This window comes from Aptenodytes patagonicus, chromosome 20 (genome assembly GCF_965638725.1).
Source record: "Aptenodytes patagonicus chromosome 20, bAptPat1.pri.cur, whole genome shotgun sequence".
Classification (NCBI taxonomy): Eukaryota; Metazoa; Chordata; class Aves; order Sphenisciformes; family Spheniscidae; genus Aptenodytes; species Aptenodytes patagonicus.
Genome location: NC_134968.1, coordinates 9,072,571 through 9,087,201, shown reverse-complemented (window position 1 = coordinate 9,087,201; position 14,631 = coordinate 9,072,571). Strand labels below are relative to the sequence as shown.

At 38.8% G+C, this 14,631-nt stretch overlaps 2 protein-coding genes and 1 pseudogene across 2 annotated transcripts; 1 reads left to right on the top strand and 2 right to left on the bottom strand.

The window, feature by feature from the left end:
* Positions 1–363: 363 nt before the first annotated feature.
* LOC143169239 (olfactory receptor 6F1-like) lies at positions 364–1,200 on the bottom strand. Its single transcript, XM_076356513.1, is given in 1 exon segment — positions 364–1,200. A coding segment is annotated over 1 exon segment (837 nt).
* Positions 1,201–6,789: 5,589 nt separating this feature from the next.
* On the top strand, positions 6,790–7,701 carry LOC143169238 (olfactory receptor 6F1-like; annotated as a pseudogene).
* A 4,527-nt stretch (positions 7,702–12,228) lies between these two features.
* On the bottom strand, positions 12,229–13,164 carry LOC143169237 (olfactory receptor 10A4-like). Its single transcript, XM_076356510.1, has one exon. The coding sequence runs from the start codon at positions 13,162–13,164 to the stop codon at positions 12,229–12,231; it is 936 nt and encodes a 311-aa protein (XP_076212625.1).
* Positions 13,165–14,631: the final 1,467 nt, after the last annotated feature.

The following is a 14,631-nucleotide window of genomic DNA, read 5'->3' as shown; positions in this document are numbered from 1 at the left end:
CTTATGGCTATTAAAGGAGACTCAGATGGTGAAATTCCTCATACAGATTTCTGAAATTGGGTGGAACAAACAATAATTCTAAGGGCTTATCTATACATTTTTACACCTAATTCTCAGAGAACCAGACAGCGGTAGTTTGTGTGATGTCCAGATTTTACAAATGCAGGAAGTGGAGGTGCAAGGCAAAAAAGTCTATGATACAGCTGGAGATGAAATCCATGACTCCCAGTTCCACACTTTGTCCACATAATTTTCTGTAATACATGCTCCAACCTCACTCATATCTCCAAGATAAGCTCATAGTATTTAAAGTAACAAAAAGTCCCTGAAACATAGTATCATCTTTTGAGTGACAATCCCAGTTCAAGCCCATGACTTAAATTGCACTGTTCTTTTCAAAGCTTTTTTCACCTCTTTGTTCCTCAGAGAATAAATGAAAGGATTCAGCAAAGGTGTGACAATAGTGTTAAGTACATGGACAGTTTTAGTCAAATCTAGTGAGTCCTTTATGGAAGGTTTGATGTGGAGAAAAATGGTGGAACCATACCAAATAATCACAACAGTGAGATGGGAAGAGCAAGTGGAAAAGGCCCTTTATTGGTCTATAGCTGATGGGATTCTCAGTACGGTAGAGATGATGTAAATATAGGAGACCAGGGTTATTATGCATGAGCCGAGGATGACAATGAATGAGATTATGAAGGCCACTAACTCAACCAGGCTGGTATCTGTGCAAGAGAGAACTATCCATGGGGCTATGTCACAAAAGAAGTGATTAATAACATTAGGGCCACAGAAAGACAATGTGCTAATCATGTATGTAGGTATGGTTATGGACAAGAAACCACAAAACCATGATCCAAAGACAAGTTGAGTTAAAAGGGTGTGATTCATGATGGAGTTATAATGTAAGGGGAAACAGATTGCCAAACAACGGTCATATGCCATGGCAGCCAGGAGAAAACACTCTGTGAAGCCCAAAGAGAAAACAAAGTACATCTGTAGAAGGCAATTGTCAAAGGAAATGGTTGGGTCTCCACCCAGGAGGACTGCTAGAGCTTTGGGGACACAAGCTGTGGTGTACCAGATCTCTAGGAAGGAGAGGTTGCAGAGGAAAAAGTACATGGGAGTATGAAGTCGTGGATGGCTTCTTACTAAGACCATGATGGAAAAGTTTCCCAAGAGTGCCAAGATGTACATGATGGAAAAAAGCATGAATAAAGACATTTTCAGATACTGATGGCCAGGAAAACCCAGGAGGATGAAAACATGGGTGCCACTATGGTTTCCTCTTTGAACTTCAGATGAAAGACTCATCTAAGTAACAAAAGACAATAAAAAACCAGAGCTTTGTTCACTGCATTGCTACTTATTTTCTGCCTTACATATCAGAATTCATAACACAGATTGCCCAAAAGTATACTGAAAAAAATATTCCAGTAGAATGTGCAAGGAAAGTAAAGCTTTTTACTTTTTTCTTTTTTTCTTTTTTCTTTTTTTTCTTCTTTTTTTTTTCTTTTTAAATCATTCCAAGGAAAAATAGTTTTTTCCTCGCATAAATAGACTGCTGTGACCATGGCCACCAATACTCACAACACTAAAAAGGAAGAGAAGTCCAAAAGAAGTGAAGGGTCCATCCTGTCACTTCATTCTTTGAGACAATTAACCTGATACGTATTTTAAAAAGGCTGATTTTTGAAAAATGTTCAATATTTTAACTGGAAATCATTTGCAACCACTTCAGACTTCTGAAAATAAGGCATCTGATGTTTTATTCAGTTGTCTATACATAGATAACTTTTTTTTCCCTGACATCATTTTAAGTCTGGCATATTTCAATATGATGCAGAACACAAGCAAGATCTTTATATTTCTGACAGATGGAGGCCAGGTTGGACAGATGAATCCTACCCTGTGTCCTTGGACAGGCAAGGCAAGGAATAATGGCAGAAAGATTGACATATAGAAATTGAGTCAATCAACTGAGTGGAGAATCGTATGATAATGAACTATATACAGAAGAGGGAAGAAGAAAGAGAGGCGCTGCAGGATATACAGGAATAAATGAATAATTATATAGACAGAATAGACACATAAGCTCAGAAATAAATGGAGAACAGATAGCAAAGAATAAAGATGGATGTAATGCACACACACACACACACAAAACCCTTGCATGAACATGAAGGGATAGATAGAAAGGTAGAGGCAGTATATACACATAGAATCAGAATAATTCAGATTGAAAGAGATATCAGGAGGACTTCCTGCTTGAAGAAGGATCAGCTACAATTTCAGGGCTTTACATGCACATGGATGGATAAAGGAAGAGAAAAATGAATGTATATACGGTGGCAGAGAGACAAAAGAAAGGCAAACTGAATTAGAGAGAATTTAGCTTTCACTTTCATAGTATTAAAAAGCTCTACATCATGATGAGAGACAACAATAAGTGCAAACCCAGTATTTTTCTTCTGAAATCACAAATATCTCTGTGAAAAAGAAGAGCATTTCTGAAGCCCACTTTTCTGCCACTTACCTTGGGGGAAAAAGCATGACTCTAGCATAGCTCCAAGATACAAATACTTTCTAGACTGGCCCCTCCCCAAGGAATTAAAGTCCCCAGGGTTTTCACAGTCAGTCTCTGTGAAAACATGCAATTACCCCTTAATTAAGAAAGGAACTATTTCCACTCAACTTTGAATCATGAAAGTAAATTTGATTTTGCACATTTTTTTGCTCGTTTCCCATAATCAGAGAGCTGTTCAATATCCAGATGAACCTTTCACCAACTTTTATGAGGAACTGAAATATCATTTTAGGATATTTTCAATAAAAATTCAAAATATTTTTTTGGTACAGAGGAAAAAAAAAGAAAGATAAAATAATGTCTAGTATTGTACATAAGTAGAACATATATTAAAAAACAATGCTGACCAAATTAAATTTAATATTTCTCTTCAAGGTTTAACATTATTTCTACTCTAAGTTTGGATTTGCAGCAAATATGACTAAAGAAATAATCAGTATGTGATCTGTTATAAATTCATACAATTGAACTGGATTTGGGAGGGTTATATCCTTAAATGTGAGGGTTTAAATTATTCTCACCTATTTTCAGCCATCTAAAACTTGCTTGCCCATATCTAATACAGTTACATGTGGTTCTCTAGAAATATTGGAAAAAACAGGATCTTTGAGAACATGTTTCATTTGACCATTTTAGAAATCTACCTTGGTAGATTAATCATTCTCCAGAACAAACTGGGGAACTACTTCATTGATCAAAAGTGGAGCCAATACCTAACATGACATATCTGACTTCTAAATGGGATGAATCCCAGCTCTGGTTTAAATTTTGAACACTTGTTGAAGAAAATTGATGTAAATACATTTTATGTTGACTGAAAATACTGTAATGTTGGTATTTTCTATAGTGTAAAGGAGTTTATCTTATCCCTGTTTATCTTAGGCTCTTTTGAATATCATAACCTCCTCTGAAGACTTCTGTTGAACCAATGCAAAACATTTCTTCGGAATAAATGTAATCTATCCTTATTGTTAAAATCTTGATATCTCAAGTACCATAAGCCCATAGTTTTTAGCTGAAACTTGCAAGTTTATTGAGCAATAAGACTTCTGAGAGTAAAACATCTGCCTGTCCAAGTCTGAATCAAAGCTGTGTGAAATGATCAGGCCATCTAACTCCTGTCTTTGTCCAACTTAGTAAGGACAACATTCTGTGAAATGAATGACCATCTAGATTGTAGTGGATCTGAATGTTTCAGAGGTTTTGTAGCTAGCTCCTTTCCTTCCATTGCTTTGATTTCATTTCAGCATCTTGAGTTGGACTGCCATTTCCCTTATTCTCTTGCCTAGCTGTGAGGCCTACTTTCTAGCATGTTAATTTTGGTTCCATTCGTAATACTATTGTTTTTTTATAGATTTTATGTACTGCTTAATATGTATTGCTTAATGCTGAGAAGGCATCTACTAATTCTTCAGACAGATATTTCAGTCCTTTTTTTTGGTCCACTTTGCAACACACAAGTCATAGTATCATATCATCAAGAAAAGCATCCTGCCATAGAAACACCACGGCAGACTGAGATACATCAATCTTTTCATGCAGTTTGAGCTGACAAACCCCCTGATGAACTTTTTTTCAGTATAAATGGATCCTACTTGAGCCACAAATGGATAATGGACCAGCTATTGTTCAGAATCGATGCAGCTATTATGTCCATTAATCTGAGGGATAGAGCTCTTTCTCTGCTAGAGCCCTCAGATAAAGTATTGACATAAATTTTGTTAATAGATGAAGTGTGAAGCTGCAACTTCCACTCTTTTTGTCAATAATTGTGTTTTTTCAGTATAGACCACCTAATATTTCCAAAGTGAAAACAAAGTTTTACAAAATAAAGGTATTTTTTCTTTTCTCTGTTGTTTGTTTAACATTTTTAGATCATTCACCTTAATAGTTCCATGAAATGCAGTCTGTAAAAAGTAAGACAAATGGAAAAATGATTATGGTGGGAAAGTGAATTAATTCTACTTGAATTATCTGAATAATTGCATTCATTTTCAACAGTTCTGAGAATTTTTGAGCAATTAAAATTGAGTCACCAGTGGTTTACTCAATACACAAGTACAAGGGAACCAATTCAACTAACTAAAGAAAGGCATTCTCATATGGGCTATCTAAAATCCAAATTTATGAATAATTTAGCTCAACAAACAAATAATGTTGCCATTCCATCCCAGTTTTCTCATGACTGGCTTTACAAATGTTTAAGCCTTCAAACACTACAAATCACCTCAGGGGCATCTCCATCTGGACAACTCATAATACAGTCACAATTCGGAACACTTACAGGAACTAAACTCCTCTATCCCAGATTGTGCCATAATCTTTACTAACCCAGACTGCTCTTGCATCTAGTCAATGAGTGACAAAACATCTTCAGAAAATGGATGGTTTTGCCATCTCTCTTAGCTTTACACTTCTAAATGCTCCTTTACCATTAAGTATTTTTAGGTACTTTCATTAACGACTTTAGTGATTGGTAACCCTAAGGGAGTGATCGGTGACACACTAAGATGGGTATCTAAACAGTTAGTACAAATGGTCCATTAAATGGAAAGACTTCTGTTACACTGAAAATAGAAGCAGCTAAATAAATATATTTTATTATAGACATTTAAATTTTGTATGGCTGAAGTAAGGTGCAATGTTTCCCTCTTAGAGCAATCAGGACCACCAAGACTTTGGGTAAATTTTATCTTTTTTCCTGAAATTTATCATCCCAACAGTGGGACCTGTTTCTGACAACAAGCACTGTCATCATCTGCCTTTGTAATATTGGTGCTGGCTACTAGCTGTTAGATAGAGAGAAACAAACAACAAAAAAAAGCCTCAGAGAATAAAACATAATTTTCTGAAGGACTTTCAGTGAAGAGAGCATGTTGTGCAATGAGAGTATCACCATTCCCCTGATATCAAGTGCTCTGTCTTTCTGAGTAGCAGTGCAATGTGTAAGGACTGTGGTAATTGATAAACTGTTGTTGATATGAAGCCCATGGGGCAACTGGGGAAGGATGTGAAATAAGCCTCTTGGATGAAGGATTCACTTGTAGTTCATAAACAAGGGATGCATATTCCAGTAAATGTGAAGCTTTACAATGCAGTTCTAAAAGAGATCAAGATGGCATTATTGCTAATCGCAATTTCCAAAAGATGGAGTGTGTTTTTTCATTATAGTGGAATTCTACAGATGGTAGAACTGATTGTGGATTGATGAGGATTTTTGTTTTGTGAAATCTAATGATACTTAGAATTTCCTGTTTGCAGCCAAATGACCAATGATTTCAGTAGGAACTTATGCATATAAATACAAGTTATGCGCCTGAATTCCTCTAACTTGTTTAAAATGACTCCCATGGCTGCTGAATCACACACAGGTGGTGAATTCACTCACTGAAATTCACATCATCATAAAACAGACTTCTAAGAGTAGTCCTATTGAGCTGCCTGTGTATCTCCACTGATGAGAAGGGGAGCTCACATTCACATAAATGATTCAAAGTAGGTAAAATAAGATGAGAAAAATCTCTGTTTAGAGGTGTTTGTGTTTTGAAAGTCATGTATATTATCTCTTTTTGACAGTTTTATTTGTTTGTTTAATAAATTAATTAATGTCTAGTGGGGAAAATGTTGTACGAACAGGGAATACTACATTGTCTGTTTCTGTCAATAGATCTGTTAAGTTTGTTCCACTGGCTGATTATTGACTATCAAAGTAGTACAGTGTAAAATGAGTTTCTTAGATTTTATTTACACACTTGTGAGAGGGAAGAGTGTTAATCTAACATAAAACAGGTGTCAGCAATGTGTGCATGTATATCTGTACTAGTCTGCCTAGACTATGAACATGGGTAGTTCATGAAAATAAATAGTCATTTCTAGAATGTGGGTCATTTGACAGTTCAAACATCGTCCTCATACAATCAGATAATTATGCCCTAGAAGTGCTTGTTTCTCCCCACTGATTGTGAAAGTTTAGACAGTTTGCTCAAGAGTAGGCATCTGAATATGGACAGATTAATTTCACTTCATTCCCAGTGTATAAAATGAAAGAGAACTCCTTATTTTTACCACAGTAAACCTGTGAACCTGTCCTGTCTGAGACATAAGTAGAGAATAGTTCAATACATTCTTTGGTCAATACATTCTGTATGTGTTGACAGATGGGTCATGGCTGGGGAAAAAAAAAAAGGTAGAACCAATCTATGGTAGAAGAATTCATTCTTCTGGGATTTCCTGGCAACCAGTGTTTGCCGATCACCCTCTTTCTGCTCTTTTCTGTAACATACATACTAACAGTACTGATAAATATGGCCACCATAGTGCTAGTGTGGGTCTATCCATTCCTGCAGACTCCAATGTACTGCTTCCTTGGCAGACTCTCCTTTCTGGAGATCTGGTACACTACAGCCCTTGGAGTATTCCTGGAAAAGAATCAAATCATCTCCTTCATCAGCTGCACCTTGTAGATGTCATCCGTCTTCTCTTTGGGCTATATGGAATGTGCCGTCTTGGCTGTCATGCTTATGGTTGCTATCTGGCCATATGCTACCCTTTACGCTACAGTCTCTTCATGTGCCACACCTTGTGCACACAGCTGGCCATTGGCTCCCAGATGTTCAGTTTCCTGGGTGTCACTACCCCATCCTCTGTAATGTTCACCTCATTCTTCTGTGGCCCCAACATCATCTACCCCCTTTTTTTTTGTGACACAGATTCATGGATATCTTTCTCCTGTTCTGACACTCATTTTGTTGAAATGGTATGTCTTGTCACCCTCTCCACATCCATACTTGGCTCTTTAGCGGTAACATTCACATCCTACATCTATATTATTTCCACTATCTTGGGGATCCCATAAGCCCAAGGTCAACGAAGAGCTTTTTGTACATGCACAGCACAGCTCATCTTACTGTTGTAATTTTGTGGTATGACTCCACCATCTTCCTGTACATCAGGTGCTATCATCAGACTTCTTTGATTTGAACAAAATTGTGAATACCCTCAATAATACTGTGACTCCCATATTGAAACCTTTCATTTACACTCTCAGGAACATGGAGGTGAAGAAAGCCTTGAGAAAAGCATTAGGCAGACATGACAATGTCTTAAACTGATTGCAGAGAAAAGTAGGTGGAACAACCATAAACATATAATGCAGTGTTTACTGTATGCGTTCTTTAGCGGTATTCCTCTTCCCTATCTTTAAATGTTGGAGCAGACATCTACCTCTGAGCTAACTACTCAGGTTCTCTTTACAGTCACTGCAAAGAAAGACCATTAGTGTGTATAGTTAATCACGTGTGTTTTATATATTATTTCTGTGACATGTATATTTCTGAGTCAAACAATGTCCTAGAAGTTCTTTTTCTCTCTGCTGTCTGTGAGGACATTTTAACTCAGCTGCAGGTAGTTGCATTTGGTCAGATTAATGCCATCCATATAATATTCTTATCTAATTGACAAAATTCCCTGCAAGGCAAAATATCTGCATCAACCTTGATGGATAAGAAAAGAAAGATTTCTTCTCTGCCAAGGTTTAGTACTTAGTGTTCTGGAGTCTTGTCAAGTTTTCTTGGCCTTACAAGAATGAAACGTTCATCTGATGAAGAAGAATCACATGCATCACTTAGTCTGATCATTTTAAGTATGTGTCATCTCCAAATACCATAGTCGAAATGCAAAATTAATTGTTAATTTGAAAGTATTACGTTTGCTTATGAAATTGATAGCCTGTTACAGAGTTTAAGTAAAATCTTGCTTTACTGAAATTTTGTGCCTACCTAGGAAATGGGCTCACCAGTGTCTTGACTGCATGGAAGATGCAGAATTTTTACATGAAAAGCGGGATCCATGTCATCTAACATTGGATGTCGACAATGTACATATTTCTTGAGTCTTCTTTTATAGATAGTGAAAAGAGGTTCCTTCAGAGAGCCATTATTTTAATCCAAAAATTTGCAGTTAAGACAGGCCACATAACTCTCTACATGTTCTTATTTCTGTATAATGGCTCTAGATAGATCTACATTTCTAAATTTGAAATTAGATGTAGACTTAGGCAGATGAGTGTTACACTCGGTTTCATATGGAGTCACAACACAGTTAATAGTATAAATAGTTTTCACACAACCATAAGTCTTTCAGAATCCAAGGTCAAAAACATTACAAAATGTTTCCATGATATTTTAGTTTCTTTCTGTGTGTTCCCCCTGCTCCCCTTCCCCAGGACTGTGTGACATGTCCTTTTTAAAGACGTAAAAACAGAGCAAAAGAGAACAGAGAATAAACATTTTAAAAAAACCAACAACCCACCCTCTGTCATTGTGTCCCTGCTGGATGAGCCTTATAATGCTTGTCTATTGCATTTTGAAAAAGTATAGCATATAACAAGACACAGTATATGTCAGATAAATGAAATGGATTAACATTGTTACAAACTGTTTCAGGGAAGGAGATCATAAGAATTACATTATTTATTATGTAGACAGTATTTTTTTCTCTGCATGTAGTATGTAGCCCACTTTTTCAACATACTTCATATTTCAGACAACCATTTTCTTAGTGTCTTCTGAAGAAAACCTACTGAAAATAATGGTACCCTGCATAAGTTCTGTTCATGATATGTCATGAACTAGTTCTCTGCAGTCTTTGCAGATTTGCAGATAGGATGAGAGGAAATGGCCTCAAGTTGCGCCAGGGGAGGTTTAGATTGGACGTGAGGAAAAATTTCTTTCCTGAAAGAGTGGTTAAACATTGGAACAGGCTGCCCAGGGAAGTGGTTGAGTCCCCATCCCTGGAAGTATTTAAAAGACGTGTAGATGAGGCGCTTAGGGACATGGTGTAGTGGGCATGGTGGTGTTGGGTTGACGGTTGGACTTGATGATCTTAGAGGTCTTTTCCAACCTTAATGATTCCATGATTCTATGATTCTATGATTACTATTGGAGTCCATGCATCAGCCTCTAGTATAAGGTGGGCACACCCACTGCCTAACACTTACCTCCGATATCTCTGGGGAAAAAAAGGAGGTATGTTCTGTCTATATAGTTCAGATTTTTAGTTCATGTAGAGTCACATTTCAGTGCCTGGATATAGGCATCTTAATCTCAAACTGAATTCCAGACAGGTGTGGTACTCCTGTAATTCAGACACAAACAAACGAGAGCTGGGTTTTTATTTGTTTCTGTCTGAATTGCCCCACATGATCACACCTCTGCACCGCAGCCTGCCAGAACACCAAAATTATAATATGATGCTTCTAAGGGCAGGTGGAAGGTGAGAGCATCTGCTTCATTAGGGTTATCTGATCAAGGACCTTTTCAATGCAAAAGGCAATAATAAGTAGAGGGAGAAGCTATAAACAAGAACACAGAGACAACAACCTGGTAGACAAGAGGTGATGGAGACAATGGCAAAGAGCAAAAGTCGCCAGCTACTAATCAATGGGCCATTAAGAAACTCCAGGACCAGCTTTGGAGAGGTCCCCCTGGACTTTTAGTGCATCAAGCTGGACCAGCTGGCGAGTAAGGGACCATGGGGTGGGATCAGAGGCCAGGATCCAGGCAGGGGTACCAGGCCGACAGAGGGGCTGTGCTGATGCTTGGGGGATCCGCAAATGTGCATGTGCTTGTGAACCCAGAGAGTGTCATGTGTGTGCCTGCACTAGTGACCTCCGGTCTCTGCCAGCCCCAGAGGAGGAGGAGACACGGCTGCCTGTGCTTGTGTGTGATGTGTGTCCTGTATGCGGCTGCTTTTGACAGCAGAGCCTTGGCTGTGGCAGTCCGTGTGACTGGCTGTGTCAGTGTCCTCTGTGTGTGTCTGTCTGGGCATGTCCATGTGTCTCCAGGATAGGTGCTCACCTTTGCTACTGGTTGAACCTGCAGATAGGAAATTAGCAGCTGCATGCCTCAGACTGGTCAGAGATGCCAGGTCCCCGGGAACTGGGCTGGGCTGCTGAAGGTGGCGGCCACTCCTAATATCCCTTTACAACCTCTGCACTCATCTTGACTGAAGACCATTGTACATCAAGGAGTTAGTGCAGGTTGTAGCGCTGTGCTGTGCTGCACATCCAGTGTGGTCTCCAGGTCTGTGTTGTGCTGCACAAATCCCCTGGCTGCAGGATAAACTCAGAAGCTTATTGTAGCAGAGGAGCCTGCGGGCAGCTCCCATATGGTACCAGTGATTACATTACCTGCATGGCCTTGCCTTTATCTAACTAGCAAGAAGTTCTCCTGTGAACATCCTTTCTGTTTGACAGTAGAAATGATGGATATAATTGTTTTCTTTTAAAAAAATCCTATACTAACTCAAATCACCAAAATGGAGTAACCCTTCCATTGACGGGATGTACATGGCATGCTGCGTGTTGATCAGAGGCTCATTTGATGCTTCACAGCTTGGGGTTCCCAGTATCTGAAGTGATGCAGCTTTATCTATACTGTCGTCACCTTTATAGCGTTAGCTCTAATAAATAGCTTTTTAGATCATGCTTGACACAGTCTGTGTGTCTCTCTTATTGGGATCATAACGAACTAGCAATTCCTGGTGCAAAACACCCTCTTACGCTTCTCCCATCTTAATGACTAATTTCACATCCACTGTCTTGGCTTAGCAAAGAAAATGAGAAGAGTCAAGAGGTAAACTAGGATCGCATGAATCCTCCAGATAGATACATACCACAACCAGAGGAAAAAAGGAAAAATAAATTAAGTTTTAACCTTCCTTTTTAAAATGACAGGTCTCAAACCAACTTCCCTGTGACCACCCATTTCCTTAACACTCAAGTAGTTTCTTTCATTCCACAATCAGCCTTTTATTTGCACAAAAAGGGACATGGTTTTCATCTGCTCTCAATTCAGAAGCCTAAGATATAGGTATGTTTAGATAAACCTATCATTTTGACTTCACACACAAACAATATACAGCAATGGAGACGTCTAAGTGATAGTTTGTCTCTTACTAATGCAGAAATCTAGTTTAGAACACATAAACTGTGTTTTTACTGTATCATCTATTGCACTCCATTCAATACCAGTGGAGAACAGGGTTATCGGCCCAGCCATAGCTCTTTACGTTCAAGATATTTGAAGTAAAGCAAATCATTATCCCTTCAGGCCTCCAAATAAACTTCACAGACTAGAGCTGAAGAGCTCACCTGGGAAATATCTTCATCAGAACTCACCAGAAGACTGATGTCTAGATATTTGTGGAGTGCTTCTCATTAGGTCCATTGCCCCTTCTCTGATAATTTCTTTCCCTCATCACTGTGTGATTATTTTTAGATAAGCTCCACAGAAATGTTTTCTCTGAATATTGTGAGTTTCATCTTACCACAGGTAAACATATCTGCAAAGTACAGAACTATTTCTGCATGGACAGACAGGACATAGAGGATACGGTAGCATGCAATTCACTTGATCTGTATGGCAAACTGACCTTAAAATGACATGAAAATTAATCTGAAAAGTACCTCTAAAAAATAAAAAAAAAAAGAAAAGATGGAATTATCTGGAGGATTGACTCAGAGCTGCAAGGTAGATATGAATTTTTGGGTAAGTGATGGCAAGTCATACTGTCCTTCCAGTAACGCACACCATATCAAAGCTACTGCTAGATTTAATTTACTATAATTCATAAACATGTCACGTATTTGTATTTTTGGCTATCAGTCTTTTCAAGGCTTGTTTCACCTCTTTGTTCCTCAAGCTGTAAATCAAGGGGTTCATCATTGGAGACATCAGTGTGTAAGAGAGAGAAAGCAGTTTGTTACTGCTGCTTGAATAAAAAGCTTTGGGCCTCAAGTAGGTCACAATGCCAGATCCGTAAAACAGAGTGACCACGAACAGATGAGATGAGCAGGTAGAGAACGTTTTTCTCTTGCCCCCAGCTGATGGCATCTTGAGGATGGTGTGGAGAATCCGGACATATGACACAACTATGAGTAAGAAGGGGACCATGACACAGAGGACAGCTATTATGTAGGTGATGATTTCATTCTTGTAGGTGTCCACACAAGCCAGCTTCAGCAGAGGCAGCAGGTCACAGAAGAAATGATTGATCCTGTTAGGCCCACAATATGGAAGGGTAAAGATGAAAGTTGTCTGCTCTAAGGCCACCAAGACCCCAGTAAGCCAAGATATAGCGGAAAGCAGGAAGCACATGTTCCAGCTCATCACGGTCGTGTAGCGCAGGGGGTGGCATATGGCCACATAGCGATCATAGGCCATGGCAGCCAGAAGACAACATTCTGTGATCCCTAAGAGGGAGAAGGCATACATCTGTGTGGCACAGCCCAGAAAGGATATGCCTTTCCTTTTTGTGAGGAAGTTCACCAGCATCTTGGGGATTGTGGATGTAGTGTAGCCAATCTCCAGGAAGGACAAGTTCTTGAGGAAAAAATACATGGGGGACTGAAGGGCAGCATCTGTCATAGTGATCATAATGATGAGGATGTTTCCCACCAAAGTACTAAGGTACATGAGCAATACCAGACAAAAGAGAGAGCCTTGGATCTCTGGAATGCTGGAGAAAGGTAAAAATTCGAAATAGGTCACCACTGTGTGGTTCCAGCTGGTCATGTCCCTCAGGATTTTTTTAACTGCAGAAGTCATTGCATATCCATTTTCTATTTAATCTAGAGAAATACAAAACAGTAAATTAAATATTTATATATATTTCTTTGTAACGGGACAAGATCCCAGAAGAGGAAGTGGTATTTTACTGCTGTGTTTAGGTATTTTTAGTGCTAAAGATTGTTTAGAGGAGGGAGGGAAGGTGGTTCCCATCACATAGCTTTTGATAAGTAAGAACAAATTTTCCAAATGAGCGTACTTCACTTCTAGTCAATGGAAAGGAAGATATGTCTTCTTTATGACGGCAGAATATTTTACTTTTCCTTCCTTTTAGGATGAGGATTGTACTCTACGGTCCCAGTCTTTGAAGTGGACTTTTGTCCCATTATCCAGCTGAGATCTGCTACCCTAACACCTACTGCCAAGCAAAGAAGGCTGGTCCTTAAAACCCAGAAATGATTAATTTGTTGATAGTGCAGGTTTTTTGGTGATGAGTCCCTCTTGCTGTCATTCTGTGGGTGGGATTCACTCTAGAAAAAAATCACCAGCTGAACACAGACAGTCCTGTACACACTCCACAATACCCGCACATGATTACTGTCATCAGTGTGTGTCTTGACTTCTATCTCACCCGCACACTACATAAAAACAAAAGTAGGACAAGTTCGCAAAAAAGGGTACAACTGAGAGCACATGCTGCCTTTTGTTTCTCCACTCAGGGTTAGCTCAAGTTCAGCATAGTGTGAACAGACAAGAGGCAATAGGCACAAATAGGAATACAGGAAATTCCATTTAAAAATAAGAGAGGGGTTTTTTTGTTTCTTTGGTTGTTGTTGCTGTTGTTGTATGTTGAGTTTGGTCAAGCACTGGAAGAGGTTACCCAGAGAGGCTGTGGAGTCTCCATCTTCAGAGATACTCAAAATCTGATGGGACATGGCCATGAGCAATGTGACTGACTCTGCTTTGAGTGGGGGTTTTTACTGGATGATCGCCACAAGTCTCAATTGTTCCATGATTCTGTGAAATGAAACTTTTTACAGAATGGTACACATGCTATTTTCCTCTCATAATTTATTCAAACACTAGCGGGAGGTTTTCTTTTATTTTACACATACATTGAAGAGGACAGGGAAGACTTTCTATGTAAAATAGCTGCTCTGATTTCATTGATATAATTTGAATGGGAGGAGGGACATAACGTTCAGTTAATAAGAAAAAAGCCAGACCCAAAGCACACACACGCGCATGTGCATGCACACACACACACAGAGAAAACCCAGACATTATAACCCCGTCCTATTAATAATTAGGAAAAAAAAGTACTAAATAATGTGGATCACTCTCCAGGAAATTACCTTTGTCCCAGGCACTCTTCAGGAGGAGCAATTCTTTTCAAGAATAAAAAAAGATCTTGGAATTTATTTTCTATTCCAATAATCCGTTCACTTCATAGATAGATGAGTCTCCCTTAAA